Source organism: Pseudochaenichthys georgianus, chromosome 23 (assembly GCF_902827115.2).
Source record: "Pseudochaenichthys georgianus chromosome 23, fPseGeo1.2, whole genome shotgun sequence".
NCBI lineage: Eukaryota > Metazoa > Chordata > Actinopteri > Perciformes > Channichthyidae > Pseudochaenichthys > Pseudochaenichthys georgianus.
In genome coordinates this window covers 5,203,829-5,224,777 of record NC_047525.1, presented here as the reverse complement: position 1 = coordinate 5,224,777, position 20,949 = coordinate 5,203,829, and the positions used below count along the sequence as shown (strand labels likewise).

The window sequence follows — 20,949 nt, the reverse complement described above, 5'->3', positions numbered from 1 at the left end:
AACACGACGAGTACACAGCGGCCACTCGGGTAACGGCACTGAAACAACCGACACTTTCAGAGACTTTTAAGAGGAAAGAGAAACTGCCCCAGAACAGTGAAAAGGCCAACACAATAACAGCCAAGATAGCTGAATTCATCGCGTTGGATGACCAGCCGTTATCTGTTACCTTTTTTTTCTCTTAATGCATTGCATAAAGATCGGATCGGGAAAAATCGGTATCGGCAGATTGTCAAAATCAAATGATCGGATCGGGAGCAAAAAAAAAAGGTGATCGGGACATCCCTAGTTATAATGAATATATTCAGGTTCTGATGTGGCACATATTGCTAACGGCAGAAACAGCTGATGAGAGGTTCATGTTTGTGAAGGTTATGTCAGGGGAATGAGCAGAGAAAAGTCAGTTTGTATATTTGAGAATGTAGAGAATGAACAATGAAAAGAAGCCTACAGTATAATGAGTATGGAAGCAGCCTGTGTGTGTTGGTGTGCTCACCTGATGCTCCTTCCGTTGGCTCAGTCATCTCCCAGGCGCTGATCACAAGCACCATTACAAGTAGAGCTCCTTTACACCCGGGCTGCGTGTAGCGCTCACTCATCCTGAGGACAGTGACAGAGAGGGTCATTCATACAGCAGGAGTTTCAGAACAACATCATCCAATGGACCAGGAACAGGAGGAGGGGGCTGCTCCACTTGTTTGCACTTTAGTAGATTCTCTTGTCTTTGCTTTTGTATTTCTTTGTGCTTTTCAAAACAAACTGTGAATGTGCCCGAGATCCCTGCACCTCCTCCCTCTCCCCCCGACACAGGGCTCTTAGAGAGGACCCTGAACAGAAGGTGGAGACCCCCAAGCTTCAGTCAGCTCTGCAGCGGAGAGGAAGAGCTAGCAGTGGCTCATCCAGCTCTCCTCTCCCTGATGAAGTGTCACACTGCACACACCATCTGGCTCAGTCTGTTATCATCGACTGACAGCGATCACATTGCAGATGCAGCGGCGCTACGGTAATTACTGGAAGAGGCATAGTATCGTATGGCGTGAGCGGACAATGTTACAAGCTGCGTGTACGCCTTATTTACCGCCTCTTATCTTCCGCCTCATTGACGTTTCGATTGGCCAAACCGCCGTGGGATTCTCATATTATTTGTGTAATTAACTTTATTTTGGCACGGCGGACATGACCTTTGGCTAAGACTGTCCCAGTGGCACCCTATTCACAGGGAAGAGGAATGAAGGGATGTGATAACATAGAACAGACAGGAGACTCATGACATAAGTAATAATGTTTCTAAAATGTAGACATACAGGTAATGACATCGAAATACCCTGAATGTGCTGTGTTGTCATTGGTGCTCGACTGAGCATCTCACTAAAGATTTGTCACAGTTTGAAGCTGTTTTTGATCTCAACCTTGAGTTGGAAGACTTTAGAAACTTAAAAGTAATGCAACAAATTGAAATTCTTATCATATTTGATAAGAATGTGTCTGCTGAGCTGCACACAACAATGTGATCCCCTCAGTTAACGAGGTCTGTTAGCGACTTCCTGCTGTTCAGGAGGTGACACATTGAACTAGTACATCTGTATGATTCATATACTAAAAAAGCTTCATGATATAGTTTTCTGATCTTCCACTTCCTCATGCTTAAAAGAAAAGGAACCAACTTTTGAGACAATATAATCCTGTTCCGATCATTTAAAGCTAAAACAATGCAGCTTATGTTATCTATGGAATACATACACGTGTGTAATGTTCAACAGGTGCATCCATTAACATATTAGAGCACGGGCACACTAGGAATAAGAGGGATAAGTGTGCAAAATGGTCTGCCCTTCATAATAATTGTTTTCACAGCCAAACATAACAGTATCTTAGGATACTAAGAGAAACACACAAAAAAAAGGTATTTCCCACTCGACGACTAAAATAATTTATGATACAATAACAAAAATATTTACTTAGTTGAAAGCCCAGTGACGATCTGCTCATCTCTCATCGAAAATAATATGCTACACAGGGGCGGACTGGCCATCTGTGTGTTCTGGAGAATCACAGAACGGACGGTCGTCATTATTATTATGCCGTTTAAACCAATTATTTAAATGTGTTTTAACCGTATCATGTAAGTTGCACTGACAGGTGAAAGAGGTCCACAGCGAGGATCCCCCCCCCCCCCGCCTGTCGACAGTTCACGATCATCGGTACACTGATCACAATTTTCTTTTTAAATGGCACTTCATATCAAAAAGGTTGCCGACCCCCGTATCAGAGCATTTAGCAGGCAGATATTTCCCTCAGTAATTAGTAAAACCCAAACTAAATGGAGCTCAAAGCGAGTGGCTAATGAAGTAACATTTGTTTGGTGGGCGGAAACATGACATCAATTGGATGCTAATTTTGCTTTGAGTCTACGGGATGTGTAACTAATTGGCAACATGCTCTGCACAACAACTTTATACAATGTGTCAACGTTTTAAAAATATCGAATGAAATTAAATGAATGAATACTTAAATTAATTCTGTAATTAACTTGATCCCAAAAATACAACAGCTAAATACTTGAATCCATCCAAGATAAAATGCAGATTTTGCCCAAATGTTGAATTATGATCATCTGTAGATTTTCTTTGAATAAGCCTTGAGATTTCATAAGGCCAGTCCAAAAAATACATTTATCTTGTTAATAATTACTTTGCTGTATATTATCTCAGGTATTATTTGTGCATGTTATACGTTGAATAGTGGTGTTTTATTTACACTGAGGACCTTTTATTGCAGCTTTAACAAAGATTGAAATGGGTTGTAATCAAGGGCGGACTGAACCTATTATGTCTCACAGAATAGGAGGTTTGGAGGATAGCAGAATAAAAACACTAATACAGGAGCCTAAATTAAATGTGCAGAAAGAACGCTTTCCTATCTTCAGTATATTGAGCTGCACGTGAGGACACTTTCAAATGCAAATGAAGCCCTTTAGTGAGGAATAATGCACATTCTTTCCACTGGTGCCACCTCAGTGTTATTCTGGATTTGTGTGCTCAACTTTATCCAGAGATTGGACTTTCATCCCTTTGTTACGAGTCGGCTCTGTATAAGCCACTGGTGTAGATCAGTGGATCTCCTTTCAATAGTACAAAGTACATTTGCAGGAAATCCCCGTCTATGACAAAATAATCTGAATATGTCGTTTCCTGCGAGGAAACAATCTGATTGACAGCGGACCAATCAACACGCTTTCAGAGATAGATCTGGAGGCTCGACCTTGGTGAGAGGACAGACTGAGTTTTCACTTCTTACGTGGGTGAAGCGGATCTCGGTTGAGTCCCGGGTGTCTAGCCCTGGTATTTTGGGCCATTCCTGTAGGAAGGGGATGGCATTATTCTACTCCTCACCCTCAGGAAGCCAACCAGCCTTAAACTGTGCCTGTTCTCTATATCCAGGGTTCGTACGGTCATTGAAAACCTGGAAAAGTCATGGAAATTGAAAATGCAAATTCCAGGCCCTGGAAAAGTTATGGAAAACAATATTTTTCCCAAGGTTTTGGAAAAGTCATGGAAATGTAACTAAAGTTGCGTCAAATATAATTTATATTTAATCTAATCGCTGAAATAATCTGCGGTCGCGAGCTATTATGTGCCATCATGACGCGCATCGTGTTATTTTTTAATATATGAAGTGCGAGCTGTGTGCTCGAGTCTTCCTGCCTGGAACCAACTGCTGGTGAACAGCTGTGAGAACGGGCCGTTCAGGTGTTCAGAGCAGAGTGGCAGAGCGTGATGTGAACTGGAAAGTTTTTCTGTCGCAATATCATTTAAGGAATCGTTGAGCTAGCTAGCTAGCTAGCTAGCTAGCTAGCTAGCTAGCATACATTGTCACTATCTGCTAACGTTAGCTTTAGCCTTCGTTTTCTAATAGTTTTTTTCATAGGCTATAAACAGAGGTGGTATAAGTATAGATCTTGTACTTGATTAAAAGTAGAAGTACTCAGATCGTGTACTTTAGTAGAAGTAGGCTACTCAGATCTTGTACTTAATAAAAGTAGAAGTACTCAGATCTTGTACTTAATAAAAGTAGAAGTACTCAGATCTTGTACTTTAGTAAAAATAGAAGTACTCAGATCTTGTACTTGATTAAAAGTAGAAGTACCAGAGTGTAGGAATATTCTGTTTCAGTAAAAGTCCTGCATTCAAAATGTTCCTCAAGTAAAAGTAGAAAAGTATTCTCATCAAAATATAGTAAAAGTAGCGACAGTAAAAGTAGTCGTTGTGCAGACTGGTCCATTTCAGAATAATATATATGATATGTTTTATAATGATTGATCATGAAAGTGTTCTCAAAGCTGGTGAAGGTGCAGCTAGTTTGAATGACTTTGTATACGGCAGGGTAGCTTGTGGATTTACTCCAGGTGGAACTAAAGTCTGATTTAACACTTGATTATATTTCACATCATTCATCCAGATCTGTGAAGTAACTAAAGGTATTAAATACATGTAGTGGAGTAGAAGTACACCATGTACCTCTGAACTGTAGTGGAGTCGAAGTACACCATGTACCTCTGAACTGGAGTGGAGTCGAAGTACACCATGTACCTCTGAACTGTAGTGGAGTCGAATTACACCATGTACCTCTGAACTGTAGTGAGTAGAAGTACACCATGTACCTCTGAACTGTAGTGGAGTCGAAGTACACCATGTACCTCTGAACTGTAGTGAGTAGAAGTACACCATGTACCGCTGAACTGTAGTGGAGTAGAAGTACACCATGTACCTCTGAACTGTAGTGAGTAGAAGTACACCATGTACCTCTGAACTGTAGTGGAGTCGAAGTACACCATGTACCTCTGAACTGTAGTGAGTAGAAGTACACCATGTACCTCTGAACTGTAGTGAGTATAAGTACACCATGTACCTCTGAACTGTAGTGAGTTGAAGTACACCATGTACCTCTGAACTGTAGTGGAGTCGAAGTACACCATGTACCTCTGAACTGTAGTGGAGTCGAAGTACACCATGTACCGCTGAACTGTAGTGAGTCGAAGTACACCATGTACCTCTGAACTGTAGTGGAGTCGAAGTACACCATGTACCGCTGAACTGTAGTGAGTAGAAGTACACCATGTACCTCTGAACTGTAGTGGAGTAGAAGTACAAAGTAACAAAACATTGAAATACTTAATAAAGTACAAGTATCTCAAAACTGTACCCCCGTATAGTACTTGTTGAGTTTATGAACTTAGTTACACCAGTGGCTATACAGATAGAAAGACTCAGCCTTGCACAGAGGCATGAAAATACATTTTCAAAATGCTCAACAGTGCTGCCAGAATTATAAACTGACTGCTACACAATTAAAATAAATGCTTTTATATATTTCTATTAGATGTGACTCTTTGGCGTTTCTGTTATTACCTGCTGCTTTAGTTGTTCTGACTGCTAACATCATCTGTTATTCATTATTTTAAAGCCGATATTCCGTGGGGTCGGTCAGGACTCGGATCCTTGTCACCTTTTTCATACCTGATGAGTTTGCCTCCCTGACTACAGTTGCTTCAGCGTGTAGAAGCTAGTAAGCCTACTATTGGATTTGTTTTAGATAGGCACAACATGTTTCATATGCAGACCTTATTTTCCTGTTACATGTTCAAATAAACCATTTTCAGTGGTAATTTTTGTTTGGTCATGGAAAATGAGGTAAAGGTCATTGAGAAGTTATGGAAAAGTCATTGAAAATATTGGTGAAAAAGTGTATGAACCCTGTATATCATCGAGTTCTTCTTTTAGTCCAATTATTTGTTCCTCTGTTTGTTAGCGAGGTCTTTGTGTAAAAAGTGGAGGCTATCTGTGTGGTTAGCCTGCTTGTCTTCAACTTTTTTCACACGGCACAGAGTTTCCATAGAGACGGTTATATTGTGGTCCAACAAGGCAAATAAGGTTGTCCCTTAACTCTAGAATCACCAGGGGTCGCTGTATACCTAAAACCGCCAACGGGTAAAATGTACCCGCTATTAGAATGCATTGATTTTCAAGGTACAATGTTCTTTTATTTATCATACTAGAATACAGGGTTCTCGTCTTTAATAAAATGTTATAGTTGTAGTCATTTCAAAGTGACACAGATACATTGGATTAACCTTCAGCGGCGTTTTTATGCGTTTGAATGCCTTGAACACAACTTCTGATCAGAAAACAGCAAAGGTAAGACGTATTTGCCGTTTCTGCCCCATAAAGTGAAGGTGTGTGTGTTGTCTTTCCTGGCCTCTCTCTCTCTCTCTTTCTCTCTCTCTAAGGAACCGCAGTAGACAACAGGCGTTGCTATAGCAACACGTCATGTTTATGTTTACGCGCAAAATCAATAACGCGAAAATCACTATATAGGTAAATATTACCCGCTGATGGGTATTCAATCTGACTTCATATTGACAATTGTTAACAACAGAGGGTGCTACATTACACACTTCCAGGAAAAGTCACTGACTGGGAGACTTGAATATTTTATTGAAAATAAGTTACAGACAATCAAGAAACAGCTGCGGGTAAAATGTACCCGTTGGCGGTTCTAGTGTTAAAAAGATCAAAATGAGAGTTAAAAGCTAACTGATTTCACTGCGTCCATTCTCTACGCCGACATGTTGGATCCGGTGAGCCGCCACTTCTAGAACATTCCTACTCTCACTGAGATACTGCACTGCAACCAGCTTTTCTGGTAATACTGCTGCTGTATAACCACGTTTTATAGATTATGAGGCAGTTCAGTTTATTACTAAAGATGTTTTAACTGCTGAAAGGAAACGTTTTGATGAGGCCAAAGTGCATCTCTGCCCAGGGTTTCACTTTATTACTGCTGTCAATGGAGAAATAATAACATGTGGTTTACTGTTGCCTAGAGACACAGTGAACAACCCCAATCTTGAGACTTGACTGGATATTTTTTATTTGCTTTACTCACTGCATGAATGAGCAATACATCAAAAAGGTTCCAGGTTATGTTCCCCTCTGTCTTGTTCCCTTTTCTCTGCTCCTGGCGGCCATATTGGGCTCCCTTCTCTTGACAGCTCATTAGCATGACGCGTCCACGGCCTACCAACTCGTCCAATTACCAACTTAAATGTTAGGAAGTGCAGAACGCAGCAGTGGTGGGAGCTGCATGAACGGTTTGGCATAAGGTAAAAAGAAAACTGATGTAGTAAAATATTCTGTGCTCACAATTAATAACTCAAAAGTGAAATATTTCAATTATTGATTAGTGACTCTATTAATGTTCTATAGTTTATCTCTCTGGACTAAAGCTCTGACATCTGACAACAAATAGAACATTTAGTACAATCTATTACACAATACACGGTGTACTTTAATGAATATTATTTTTGAATATACTTAGTCAAAACCAGGAAACAGCAAGTAATAGCTTAGCCCGCACATTAGGCTTTGTTTTACAGCTGAACTGTTCTGTTGGCCAGGTAGTCATGTTAGCTTTTTACGAGTTTGAATTAGGTTGAAGACGACTTATCATAGGATTTAGCAGGGAGTATGAGTCAGATATGCCATGTCAGCTTCTACCAAAACCTCTGAAATCAGGTATACACAATACAGTGTTTTCCACAGAAAACCTGGGACACTGTAAATTACAGACGAGGATAAGGGCCAAGTGTAAACATATCTGAGATTAAAGTCAGAAAGTCAGAATTCTGATTTTAATCAAGGCAAAAAAAAAGTCAAATAAAAAAGAAAAGAATGAACCCTTATCCTCTTCCGTAGTAAGTCAATCACTCAATATTGTTTCAACATGTACTCTTTACAGCCTGTTTCCTCCAGGTGAACTTTGGTCCATTCTGCATATGCAACTGTTCATATAGTGTAATATATTGTATGTTGTCAACCTTTATAACTAAAAAGAACAATAAAGTGGACTGTTTGAGTTCATACCTTTGTGTTATATGTGTCTCGAATGAAAGAGTTTAGAGTAACGATGCATGATGTCAGTTAAAAATCCAACTGAATTTAATCCACATTTGTGGAAAAAAAATACTCTTTTAAAATTGTTGCCGTCTGTAACGATATCTTTTAAAATTAAGTTTATTTGAGAAGTATTCATTCTGTAGCACTTTTCTCTCACCTTCACTGTAAAAGCAGCTAATTAAAAGCTATAACACACGCAAGCAAACTCTCTGTTTCAGTTGTCTGATATAATTCACTAACAGCCCTTTCTACATGATTTTCCACGACACAGACTTAATCTGGTGGCAGACTTCTGATGTCTTTACAAATGCTGTGATTGTATGGACAGGCAGGTGAGAGCTTAACACAGATTCAGACTACTGTATTCTGTTTGACAGGAGCTGAAGACTGTCAGCTAAGACTCCTCTGTGAGGGGGAAGATAAACATCTCCAGTTGTTTTTTGATTGTATGAAACTCTTTTTCTCCCAGTCCATGACTTTTCCTGAAAGTGTGTTATGTAGCACCCTCTGTTGATAAACATTGTCAATATGAAGTCAGATTGAAAAAATCGCCCAAAAAAATTGCCATTTATACCCATACACGTAATATTTACCTCATAGATGAGAGTAACAAATGCGTCACTTCCGGGCAAAAATGACAGCCCCGCCCACTTTTGGGGGAAAACAGCTGTCATTTGAATGACAGTCAATACAAATTCTGAAGTTTTTGCCAATCCGGTCAGAAATGTAAGAAAAATGAAGCTGAGCGCAAGTTCAGACAGGAAGACCTAACACTCCGTATTGCTCGTCATGGCAATACTCGCTCCCTCCACTGGATGACAGGGAGCGCCACTCCTTAGCCAACATATCACTTCCCTCCATTCACAAGCCTAATTATCGCACCTGTTAAACCCTCTATATATGCTCTCCCCTTTTCTATCAGCTGTCTTCCAGGCGTCAACGCGCAAGCAGCAGCAGAGCTTCGTCCCAGCTCCAGGCATTATTCATCAGCTCCGCAGTCTTGCGGATTAAGCTACAGACGGCGTTCCCCAGTTCGGCTAGCGGGTCCAGCCGGCCGCCCCGCAAACCCGGACGCGGGAGGAAAAAACAAGGAAATCGGGCTCCACGAAGTTCCTCCGGGCTTAATGGAAATGGGCTTCTTCACGCAAACAATTGACGCACGCCTTCAGTCTCTCGAGAGGGCATCACTGGCTCAAATGCGGCGCTTCCGGCTTCACGCGGAACGGTCCTCATCGCAGGCGAAGCTTTACCCATTCTGGCTTCAACTACAACCCCTCCTGCAGGCAGGCAGGCAGGGGTTAAGCTACATCCCATTGAAGTTACTTCCTCCTGCGCCTCACCTCTAAAACAGGCGTCAGGGTAGCGCTGGCAAAAGGCAGTTGCAACAAATTCACGAGATGTTTCGTTATATTGTTATGACATTAGGGTCATGCAGAGCGAGATCGCTACCCCTTTAAGAGAGGGGCGTGACGCGTGCATGTGTGCGTGGGTATGGTAGAGCGATCGAGCGGGATACATGTTTTCTAGAAGTAAACAAGGCAGCAGAAAAAGGATAGGTCTGTGATCTTGCGAATCTATCTCGCGAAACAGAAGAGCTAAATAAATGCAACGACCTCCCAAGAAGAGCTCGCCTCTCTCCAGTCTTTCCGATAAAATGGGTTATTGAACCCGAAGCGTGTTGCTTCTGCTGGGAGACGACAGAGAGTCAATCCCCCCCCGTTTCCACGACTACGGTCTGGGAGCCGACAGGAAATTCAACACTATACATTTCTACTTTAGTTAAGGTGAGTTCCAGGCAGTGTTGGGTGTAACGTGTTACAGTATGGAGTTGCAGTAACGTATTACTTGCGTACGAAGAACGTAATGCATTACTAATGCAGTTCGGGTAATTACTACCCATTACAATGCTCAGTAACTAACGCAGTTTCAAGCTTCAACACAATATTACCTGAAATGAATGGTGTTTCGTAGGGCTTCTTCTCCTTAATGACAAGTCGCTGCACATTATCCTGGTTATGACACGACCAGATACTAAATAAATTAGGAATTCACTCCCAATATTAATTTAATGATTATTGACTAAATGATCGTATATTTCTCTTTTTCTTCCCCAAAAATAAATAAATAATAATAATAATAATAATGTTCCGTTTCTCGGTGCACCAACGGCTGAATCTGCTACAACAAACATCTCCTCGGCAGTAGGGGTGCAACAACTAATCGTCTTAATCGATCAAAATTCAGTCGTCGATTCATTGGTGATGTCATCACGTGTGTTTTACGCGCCGTTAAGCTCCAACGTATTGGTCTTTTATCGGTACCGGAGACATCTATAATAGGCTATATGTCATGTATATTGCTAAAAAACGAAAATCGCAACGATTTCCCGTTCTGCCCTTATAAATCCATGATCAAATTCTGCATCTTAGACCTTTCATTAATCCTCTCTCACCACTATTTCTTATTTCAGGGGATATTCCCTTAACTCAACGCCAGTTCAATCATTACTTAAAGCAAGTTCTCATTAGATCCGGCTTATCACCCCAATTATTCTCGGGGCATTCGTTCAGGATAGGCGCAGCTACCTCCGCTGCTAATCAAGGCGTCTCATCCTCATCCCTGCAACAACTCGGACGATGGTCCTCCTCTGCCTTCACATCCTACATCCGCCCGGACATCAGTGCCATGCTGGCCATCCAAAGGTCCCTCAAACACTAAAAGATGGTAAATATACCTATAACTGGTGTGGTAACACGTCAGCATGTATACGTGTCTACGGTTCCGTATCTGTCAGGCTATGACTCTGGATCTGCGTATGCTAATCCTGCAAGTGCAGGTTGCGGATGTGGGTCCGCGTCACGTTCCGGCGCTCATCATGTCCCCATGTGAATCTCTCTTTTCATCCATAGATCTCCGCAGCCAGCCGCAAGGTAAGGATTGCTCACAGCTCCGTACTTCATACTTCACTTATTTTGGGGGTTCATCAGAGCGGTTATTTCCCTCCTGAATGATCATCCTGCAAACCCGGGGCCTAATCGCCAAAACATCATTACAGTTACTTGTCGTAATACGTCAATCACTATTCCCGCATATCATGTGTCCCGGTAATAAACATGTACTCATACATCACGTCTCTTCTGATTGAAATGTAGCTCAGCGTAAGTTCAATCAAGAAGACAACATCATCGGGTGTCACACGTTATCTCAATAAGTGATCAGGGGCATTACGCCCCGGCTAGCCAATCATCGCACCTGCTAACCCCTTTAAATCTGCTCTCCCACCATCCTCACTCAGATGATGGAAGACAATCTTAATCACTCAATCAGTTTATCAGCATCTATGACTCATCCTGGCGCACTTAACTGCTATTAAGCTATACTATATCGTGGGTCATGTCTCAGCATTTAACTAAGTGTACGTCTTTTCTGCGTGCATTCTGCACTTCATTCATATTCTCGGGTTTGCTCACTTGGCTCGCATCAATCCAGGCTATGATATTCATGCATTACTGTACTCCAGCTAACAGCTCGTGCTTACTTATTTACATCTCCCTCTTCGCCCGGACATCGGCTCGTGCTGCAATCTAAGAGCTCTTCAGTTTACCGATGGTAAATAATGCATAACTGGTTGTGGCGTCTTAATAGCATATCAGGGCTTTCGTTCAGATTTCGTTCGCCACCTCTGCTGCAATCAGGCATTTCTCCCTCATCCCTGCAACTCGGGCGGTGGTCCTCCTCCGCCTTCACATCCCACATTCGCCGGACATCAGCGCGTGCTGGCTATCCAAGGTCTCTCAAACACTAAAAGAATGGTAATTATGCCTATACTGGTGGTGGTGGTTTCATAGCACGTCAGCATACGTGTCACTGTGTTCATGTTTAACCCTGCACGTCAGGTTGTGACCTCCGGGTCCGTGTTCATGTTTAACCCTGCACGTCAGGTTGTAACCTCCGGGTCTGTGTTCATGTTTAACCCTGCACGTTAGGTCATGACCTCCGGGTTCGTGTTCATGTTTAACCCTGCACGTCAGGTCGTGACCTCCGGGTCTGTGTTCATGTTTAATATTATTGCCCGTACGGCCGGGATGCCCCGTACGGCCAGGAAGGACGCCTGGGAGGCATCAGTACGTCTACATTCCCACATGTATTAACCTCTCATTTTCATCCATAGATTTCCACTGCATCCCACAAGGTAAGATGTCTTCACGTTCAGTACTTCATACTTCACTTCTTTTGGGGGTTCATCGGAAACGGTTCTTTCCCTTCCCGAATGATGTCCTACAAAACCTGGGCCTAGTCGCCAAAACACATTTCATTCACTTGTTATAAACTGTCATCATTATGTTTCATTTATATAATGTGACCGATAATAAACATGTATTCCATACATCACGTCTCTCCTGATTGAAATGAAGCTGAGCGCAAGTTCAGACAGGAAGACCTAACACTCCGTATTGCTTGTCATGGCAATACTCGCTCCCTCCACTGGATGACAGGGAGCGCCTCTCCTTAGCCAACATATCACTTCCCTCCATTCACAAGCCTAATTATCGCACCTGTTAATCCCTCTATATATGCTCTCCCCTTTCCTATCAGCTGTCTTCCAGGCGTCAACGCGCAACCCTCCTCCACCCCTTCGCCTCCTGCTTCCAACTCAGGGCCAAGCTCAACCTTCTCCCTTCCAACCGGACCTAACCACTTATCACCACCACCAGGTCTAGACCCAGGGGGGTTCATCGGAAACGGTTCTTTCCCTTCCCGAATGATGTCCTACAAAACCTGGGCCTAGTCGCCAAAACACATTTCATTCACTTGTTATAAACTGTCATCATTATGTTTCATTTATATAATGTGACCGATAATAAACATGTATTCCATACATCACGTCTCTCCTGATTGAAACCGTGGATTTTCTGATCTTCAAAGAGCCCGATTACGATGGCCAGACAGGCAACCAATTACATCATTGGAAAACGATGATCGGGCTCGATATATGGTTAAATTAAAATCAGTAGGCGATCGATCTCCCTAGATGAGAGTAAAATCTACGTCAATTTACGGCCCCGCCCACTTTTGGGAAAACCAACGCTGTCATTTGAACGGCGATCAAGCCTGAAGCCACAGAGCTCTTCTGTTACTGTCCTTTCTTCTTACAGGAAGTATAGAAACATGTAACTCTGGATTTGTTTTAATGTTTGAGGTGCAATAAACAACACAGCAGCTTGTTGGCATGATAAAACTATTATGTTCCGCCTCGCTCATGAGAGTAACAGCTGGCGAAATTACAGCCTCGTCTACTGATTTTAATTTAGCCATATATCGAGCCCGACCGTTGATTTCCAATGATTTCATGTAATTATTTGTCTGTCTGGCCATCGCAATCGGGCTCTTTGAAGATCAGAAAATCCACGGTAACTTCAGAATTACGTCATATCGGACGCAAATCTGGATCAGCTCCGTTGTTCCCCCGTTTTTAGAGATTTGGGTACGGAGGAAAAGAGAGAGGGTTTTTGTCTGACACTGAGTCTCCTGGCACACCGGGGACACATATTTATGCATAAAAGACATCAAAAAGTGCATTTTGGCTACAGTTTGGGTTGAACTCGCGATGCATCGATTGTAGTGTCTTTGCATCGGTAAAAACGATTCATTCATATAATATACCCCTCATCCTGTCAGCACTCAGACGATCTTTGATCTTTGCGTCACACTACGGAGGCTGAGAGTCTCAGTTATCAACACACATGGAAGTCGAGGAGAAAGAGAAACACAGCGCACCGAAAAATACCCACAAATCAAACGTTTGGCAACATTTCGGATTTTGCAAGAAGACGGTCAACTTGAGAAATCGCAAGCATATTGTAAACGATGCCGTGCCGCTTTAAAGTACACAAGTAGTACGAGGAACTTAGCGACGCACATAAAGAGGCGACATGGGGTCTGCGGCTGAAAAGAGAAACACATGAGTTAAATCACTCAGTGAGGTGTTCTGTCAGAGAGAGAGGTGTTAGTTTACAGCAGCCTGTGACGGCTAATAATAGTTTAAATGTCTTCCTTACAAGCAGTTATGAAATACCTGTTTGTGAAAGGTTATTTGTATTCTTTATTGTTCCTATAGAAACCACTGCTTTCTGCTCACTGGTGAGTTAGCCTCTGGATGAGTGTTAAGCACATCAGTCAGCAGCTGTATGGGCATTGCTCTATGTTATTTGCACATTGTTAATCAAGGGCAATGCATCCTTAAATTGTTTAACAGTGAGGTGTTATACAATTGTACTGTACTCTGGAGAGTTTTTTAATGTAAAAAAGGTAAAAAAGAAACAGCATGATGAGATGCGCAGTACTAGTAGAGAGAACCAAATATGTAAAGCACTTTTTTGTTAATGTATGATTTGCTTAATATAAGGAATAAAACAAAAATCTTCTGTCGTACCATATTGAAGTATCATTATTTTGCATCATGTTGAATTGCATCGTATCGCCCCGGATCGCATAATGTTGAATCAAATCGTATCGAACTGTATCGCAACAGGGCTGAATCGTATTGCATCGCCTGCTTCAAATGTATCGTTAATGTATCGTATCGTTGGCAACGTAGTGATGGAGATGCACATCCCTACACTGCACACACGGTGGTCTGTATATGAATATGGAGATGAAGCAGGTTACTGGACCACCAGTCAAAGCACAAAGCAGCCTCCTGCTTAATTCAAGTCCCTTGAAACAATGAACTGTTCAACCCCAAATCATATCAGTTTAGCTTTCTGATATTTCATCTTTCTTTTGTTTAAATCCTAACCGGCCCTCACCTTAGACATGGATACATGTGTTGCTAATTGGATGCCATCATCATCCTGGAAACTGCGCCTGCACTTTAGACCCCCAAATATCTTTAAGAATTAGTTCAAGACACATGCTCTTGTATAGGATTAACTCTAAATACATGTGACATATGGCTGAAGTTGTCATCTCTTCAGATGGGGAGAAGGCATTTGACAAGTTGAATGGAGATATTTATTCACAGTGTTACAAACATGTGGTTTAAGTAGGAGGTTCTGCACATCTGCTGTTCTCTCCCTCTGTGTCCCAGTGGCACACTGTGTCTGCTCTCTGTGGTGCAGAGCTTTCTCTATACACTGATGAGGTTTTACTTTATGTTCCTGCTATTAGTGTCCCAGGGATCTTCTCTATTCGTTAAGTCCCATTTTAAACTACAGACTGTCAGAAAGTGAGTTTCCTGTCATCGCCTCTGCTCTACAGATCCAACAAACTAGTATACCTTTCACTTTGTCTAGATATGGATTCAAAGCCCTCTGAATTTACTCTGGATTTGATCTCTTTTTTGTGATTCATTCAGGACAGCATCACAGCCTTTATATAGGGCATTACGGTTCTTAGGATTGGAAGAGCATGCGGCATGGGAAGCAGTCTCTAGGATGGCTTTCCATTCCTATTTGTTTTGTTAGGAAGTATTGAGGCTGATCTTTGAATGCATACAACTGCTGCGTACCTGAGGACAACTCCTGTTGATCATCATTACTGCCAGCTATCACTTCAGAACTGTATCCTCTTGCTAGGATACTAGATGCTCATATCCTCAAACACAACTATCTTGGGAGGCTGAATTGGGGTCAAATGTTACAATGAGTTCTGGGATGCAGCTCTTCAGAGGATATATTCATCGACATCGTGTGCACGCCTCAGGCTTATTCAATTTAAGGTCCTGCAAATGGCCAAGACTTGCAAAGATCCACCTTAAAGTTACCAGTAGATGACTGCTGCAGCAACACCAGTGCAAACCTGTGTTCTGCTTTTGTTCCAAACTAAAGGACTACTAGGCTTTTGTTTTTGGAATTTGATCAATGGTTTGAGGACTGGATTTGAAGCCCTGCACCTCTACACTGTCTAGGTTCCAGAAGACATCGCTACGTCGACTATACCAGACAGGCTGATAGCAATATAGCAATATTCCCCCGTGTATGCCAGGGGAATATTGGAATACTTTTTAATCTTTTTGTCTCATTTTAATTATTATATATTTGTGTCTTTTTTTTTTTTCTTCTTTATGCAACCAAAGTCATTTGTATGGATTGTCCACGTAGTGACGAGGGGATGGGTGGGGAAGGTTACTTCAGATCACGGTTTGATTGTTTCTGTCCATCAATAACAACTGTGTTATACAAAAGAAGTGAGATGAAGGTTGAACACAAATGTGTACCTGATTTGTCAGAACAATTACTTATTTTATTTTTGTTGTTCAATTTGTGTCGCTTATTTTCCTACTCTGCTGGGCAAACACAAAGCCACTTTATTTTATATTGGCAAGTAAAAGACTCCAATGTCCTTGACCTATTAATAATAAATGTTGTTTTCAAAGAGAACAACAAGTGAGGGAACACATGCTTCACCTGGGGAAGGTTGCTGTTAGTAAAATGCAAATAATTTCTGCAGCATGCAAACCTCGTATTATACAATTTACAAACAAATCGATTATGTTTAATTAAAAAGCCAATAGTTTCAAGTGAATTGTTGGCAATATTTGCCTTCTTTGTCTAAATGTATTAATAAAAAAAAGGTAATTCTGGTGAAATGGTTACTTGTGTTAAATACTCAAGCACCTAATACATGTGTGTTTCTGGACACAAGATGTCTCCCACTTCACTGAAAACACCAAAGGATTCTTTAGAGTTCCACCTCTCACTAGTCTACGTTTAATACTGGACTGACACTCACTTCCCAATTCCAAAAGAAATATCTCGCCTGTAAAGCGGCTTTCGTTGTAAACCATGATGTCTTTAAATCTTGTGCCGGTAATCATATTAAAAAGGGTAGGAAGATGCTGCGTTGAAATGCACAACGCAAGTGTGTAATCCTCAGTATCACAGAGATGTGGTGGAGAGAGTGTCACAGGGCAGAGCTGGACTTCCTGTTCCTGCAGCTGGATTTGATACAGGGATTACCCGATTCTCTTCCATCTCTATCTCACTCTCCACTTGGACCGTGACAAAGACTGTCACATCGGACGGCTGCAGGGAACCGATTGCTCCTCCACAGAACAAACACGCTCATTCTCCAAAACGCTGTTCCCTTCTGACAGCTGGGGGGGGGGGGCTCTCAGCCATGTCACGTCAAACAAGGAGTCTGCCCACTCTTTGTCGCTCTGTGAGCCCCACATCCTGCTCAGTTCACTTCATGAACACCACGGACAGCTGTCAGGCCTGTGTTGATGTGAACTTAGTGCTATACAGAGGCGCGCTTTAGCTCACTGTCCTGACGACGTGCTAATAAGACCCAGCAGAGCTCCTGCGCCAAGGGACCCATCCCAATGCTGTCAGAAGAGACTCTCTGTGCTGCATGCTCACTTCTGATTCGCTGCTCAGATCTGATTAGTTGTGGAACAAACAACGACCTGAAAGCTTTTTGAAATGTGTAGTTGGACTTTTTTCTGAACAGATTTCAGTTTTTCGTCGGAGCAGACCCCTGCGAGATGGAGTTCATGACTTTATGAGCTGTTCATGAGCACTCATGAAACATTCATGAACAACTCATTATATGTTCACTTGTCATGTTCATGAACCAAAATTCTTAAAATGCTCATGAACCATTTTAAAGAGCAGTTCATGACATTTTTATGAACATTGTTCATTCATATAAAGTTCCTGTTTTGCTCATGACAGACTTTTATGAGCAATTTATGAACTTTTCATCATCCAGCCAATCACAACATTATAATTAAAACCCCAAAAGTTTGCATGAGCTTTTCATGACTATGAGCATTTCATGAATTTTGGATGATTGTGGCAAGTTCAGAATATTTTGGAATATTCATGAGCATTTTATGAACTTTTGATGATCAGTGCGATGTTTTTAAAAACCTCTTGAATATTCATCTACTATTTGAACATTTCTTTCTTTTTTAAAACTTTTAATCTTAAAACAAAACAATAGTGAATTTGAAACTGAACATTATCTGTATTTATTTTGGTGACATTCATATCATTTTATGGTTTATCTGTACTGTTTGAGAAGCAGTACGAGTAAGTAGCGCCAAGGTGGAACCTTTGGCAGGTGAGCGGTGACATCTGGGTTATCTTAGGGGGGACACTTCCGCCCCCTCCTCAGAAGCAATCCAGACGATCAACCGGATCCTGTGTATAATTATTGCTGCTCCACTTTTCTGTTTTCTACAGGTCAGTAGGCTACATAATGAAAATGATCGATGTTAACTTGTGTGAATTAGATATGATGTTGGAGATGTTTAGGAGAGTGTGTCAGAAAGTTTTGAGCATGTTTGACATAGTAACGGTATTTTAAAAATACTAAACTGTCGGCAACAATAGATGCCATTTTCGCGGGCTTCAGCCGCACCTGGGTAAAAGTGACCTGAGCGAAGGCTCGCAGGCAGGTTAGCTGCTGCGCACGGGTAATATGTTATGTTTACCTGAGTGAAGTCTTGCAGGCACATTGCCTTGTTTTTTGTTTATTAACATTGACAGTGTATTTTTGTGATCTCCATAATATGTTATATTTGGTAAAGATAGATATATTGATAGAAAGTATTATTTGATAGCGTTATGTGTTTATAGATAACAACCTGTCCTTCACTGCAAACATAGCTGCTACAACCCGTACTTTTCAGTGGTAATTTTGTTTGGTCATGGAAAATGAGGTAAAGGTCATTGAGAAGTTATGGAAAAGTCATTGAAAATATTGGTGAAAAAGTGTATGAACCCTGTATATCATCGAGTTCTTCTTTTAGTCCAATTATTTGTTCCTCTGTTTGTTAGCGAGGTCTTTGTGTAAAAAGTGGAGGCTATCTGTGTGGTTAGCCTGCTTGTCTTCAACTTTTTTCACACGGCACAGAGTTTCCATAGAGACGGTTATATTGTGGTCCAACAAGGCAAATAAGGTTGTCCCTTAACTCTAGAATCACCAGGGGTCGCTGTATACCTAAAACCGCCAACGGGTAAAATGTACCCGCTATTAGAATGCATTGATTTTCAAGGTACAATGTTCTTTTATTTATCATACTAGAATACAGGGTTCTCGTCTTTAATAAAATGTTATAGTTGTAGTCATTTCAAAGTGACACAGATACATTGGATTAACCTTCAGCGGCGTTTTTATGCGTTTGAATGCCTTGAACACAACTTCTGATCAGAAAACAGCAAAGGTAAGACGTATTTGCCGTTTCTGCCCCATAAAGTGAAGGTGTGTGTGTTGTCTTTCCTGGCCTCTCTCTCTCTCTCTTTCTCTCTCTCTAAGGAACCGCAGTAGACAACAGGCGTTGCTATAGCAACACGTCATGTTTATGTTTACGCGCAAAATCAATAACGCGAAAATCACTATATAGGTAAATATTACCCGCTGATGGGTATTCAATCTGACTTCATATTGACAATTGTTAACAACAGAGGGTGCTACATTACACACTTCCAGGAAAAGTCACTGACTGGGAGACTTGAATATTTTATTGAAAATAAGTTACAGACAATCAAGAAACAGCTGCGGGTAAAATGTACCCGTTGGCGGTTCTAGTGTTAAAAAGATCAAAATGAGAGTTAAAAGCTAACTGATTTCACTGCGTCCATTCTCTACGCCGACATGTTGGATCCGGTGAGCCGCCACTTCTAGAACATTCCTACTCTCACTGAGATACTGCACTGCAACCAGCTTTTCTGGTAATACTGCTGCTGTATAACCACGTTTTATAGATTATGAGGCAGTTCAGTTTATTACTAAAGATGTTTTAACTGCTGAAAGGAAACGTTTTGATGAGGCCAAAGTGCATCTCTGCCCAGGGTTTCACTTTATTACTGCTGTCAATGGAGAAATAATAACATGTGGTTTACTGTTGCCTAGAGACACAGTGAACAACCCCAATCTTGAGACTTGACTGGATATTTTTTATTTGCTTTTACTCACTGCATGAATGAGCAATACATCAAAAAGGTTCCAGGTTATGTTCCCCTCTGTCTTGTTCCCTTTTCTCTGCTCCTGGCGGCCATATTGGGCTCCCTTCTCTTGACAGCTCATTAGCATGACGCGTCCACGGCCTACCAACTCGTCCAATTACCAACTTAAATGTTAGGAAGTGCAGAACGCAGCAGTGGTGGGAGCTGCATGAACGGTTTGGCATAAGGTAAAAAGAAAACTGATGTAGTAAAATATTCTGTGCTCACAATTAATAACTCAAAAGTGAAATATTTCAATTATTGATTAGTGACTCTATTAATGTTCTATAGTTTATCTCTCTGGACTAAAGCTCTGACATCTGACAACAAATAGAACATTTAGTACAATCTATTACACAATACACGGTGTACTTTAATGAATATTATTTTTGAATATACTTAGTCAAAACCAGGAAACAGCAAGTAATAGCTTAGCCCGCACATTAGGCTTTGTTTTACAGCTGAACTGTTCTGTTGGCCAGGTAGTCATGTTAGCTTTTTACGAGTTTGAATTAGGTTGAAGACGACTTATCATAGGATTTAGCAGGGAGTATGAGTCAGATATGCCATGTCAGCTTCTACCAAAACCTCTGAAATCAGGTATACACAATACAGTGTTTTCCACAGAAACCTGGGACACGTAAATTACAGACGAGGATAAGGGCAAGTGTAACACATATCTGAGATTAAAGTCAGAAAGTCAGAATTCTGATTTTAATCAAGGCAAAAAAAAAGTCAAATAAAAAAGAAAAGAATGAACCCTTATCCTCTTCCGTAGTAAGTCAATCACTCAATATTGTTTCACCATGTACTCTTTACAGCCTGTTTCCTCCAGGTGAACTTTGGTCCATTCTGCATATGCAACTGTTCATATAGTGTAATATATTGTATGTTGTCAACCTTTATAACTAAAAAGAACAATAAAGTGGGACTGTTTGAGTTCATACCTTTGTGTTATATGTGTCTCCGAATGAAAGAGTTTAGAGTACGATGCATGATGTCAGTTAAAATCAACTGAATTTAATCCACATGTGTGGAAA

At 41.3% G+C, this 20,949-nt stretch overlaps 1 protein-coding gene across 2 annotated transcripts in view; it reads right to left on the bottom strand.

Moving 5' to 3' along the window:
- LOC117439265 (chemokine-like protein TAFA-2) overlaps window positions 1-20,949 on the bottom strand; it is a 145,516-nt gene that overhangs the window by 67,979 nt on the left and 56,588 nt on the right. For both annotated transcript variants that reach the window (XM_034075123.2, XM_034075121.1), the window contains exon 2: window positions 497-600. In XM_034075123.2, the coding sequence (XP_033931014.1) occupies window positions 497-599 (103 nt within the window). In that variant the 5' untranslated portion in view covers window position 600. The remainder of the gene's footprint in view (window positions 1-496; window positions 601-20,949) is intronic.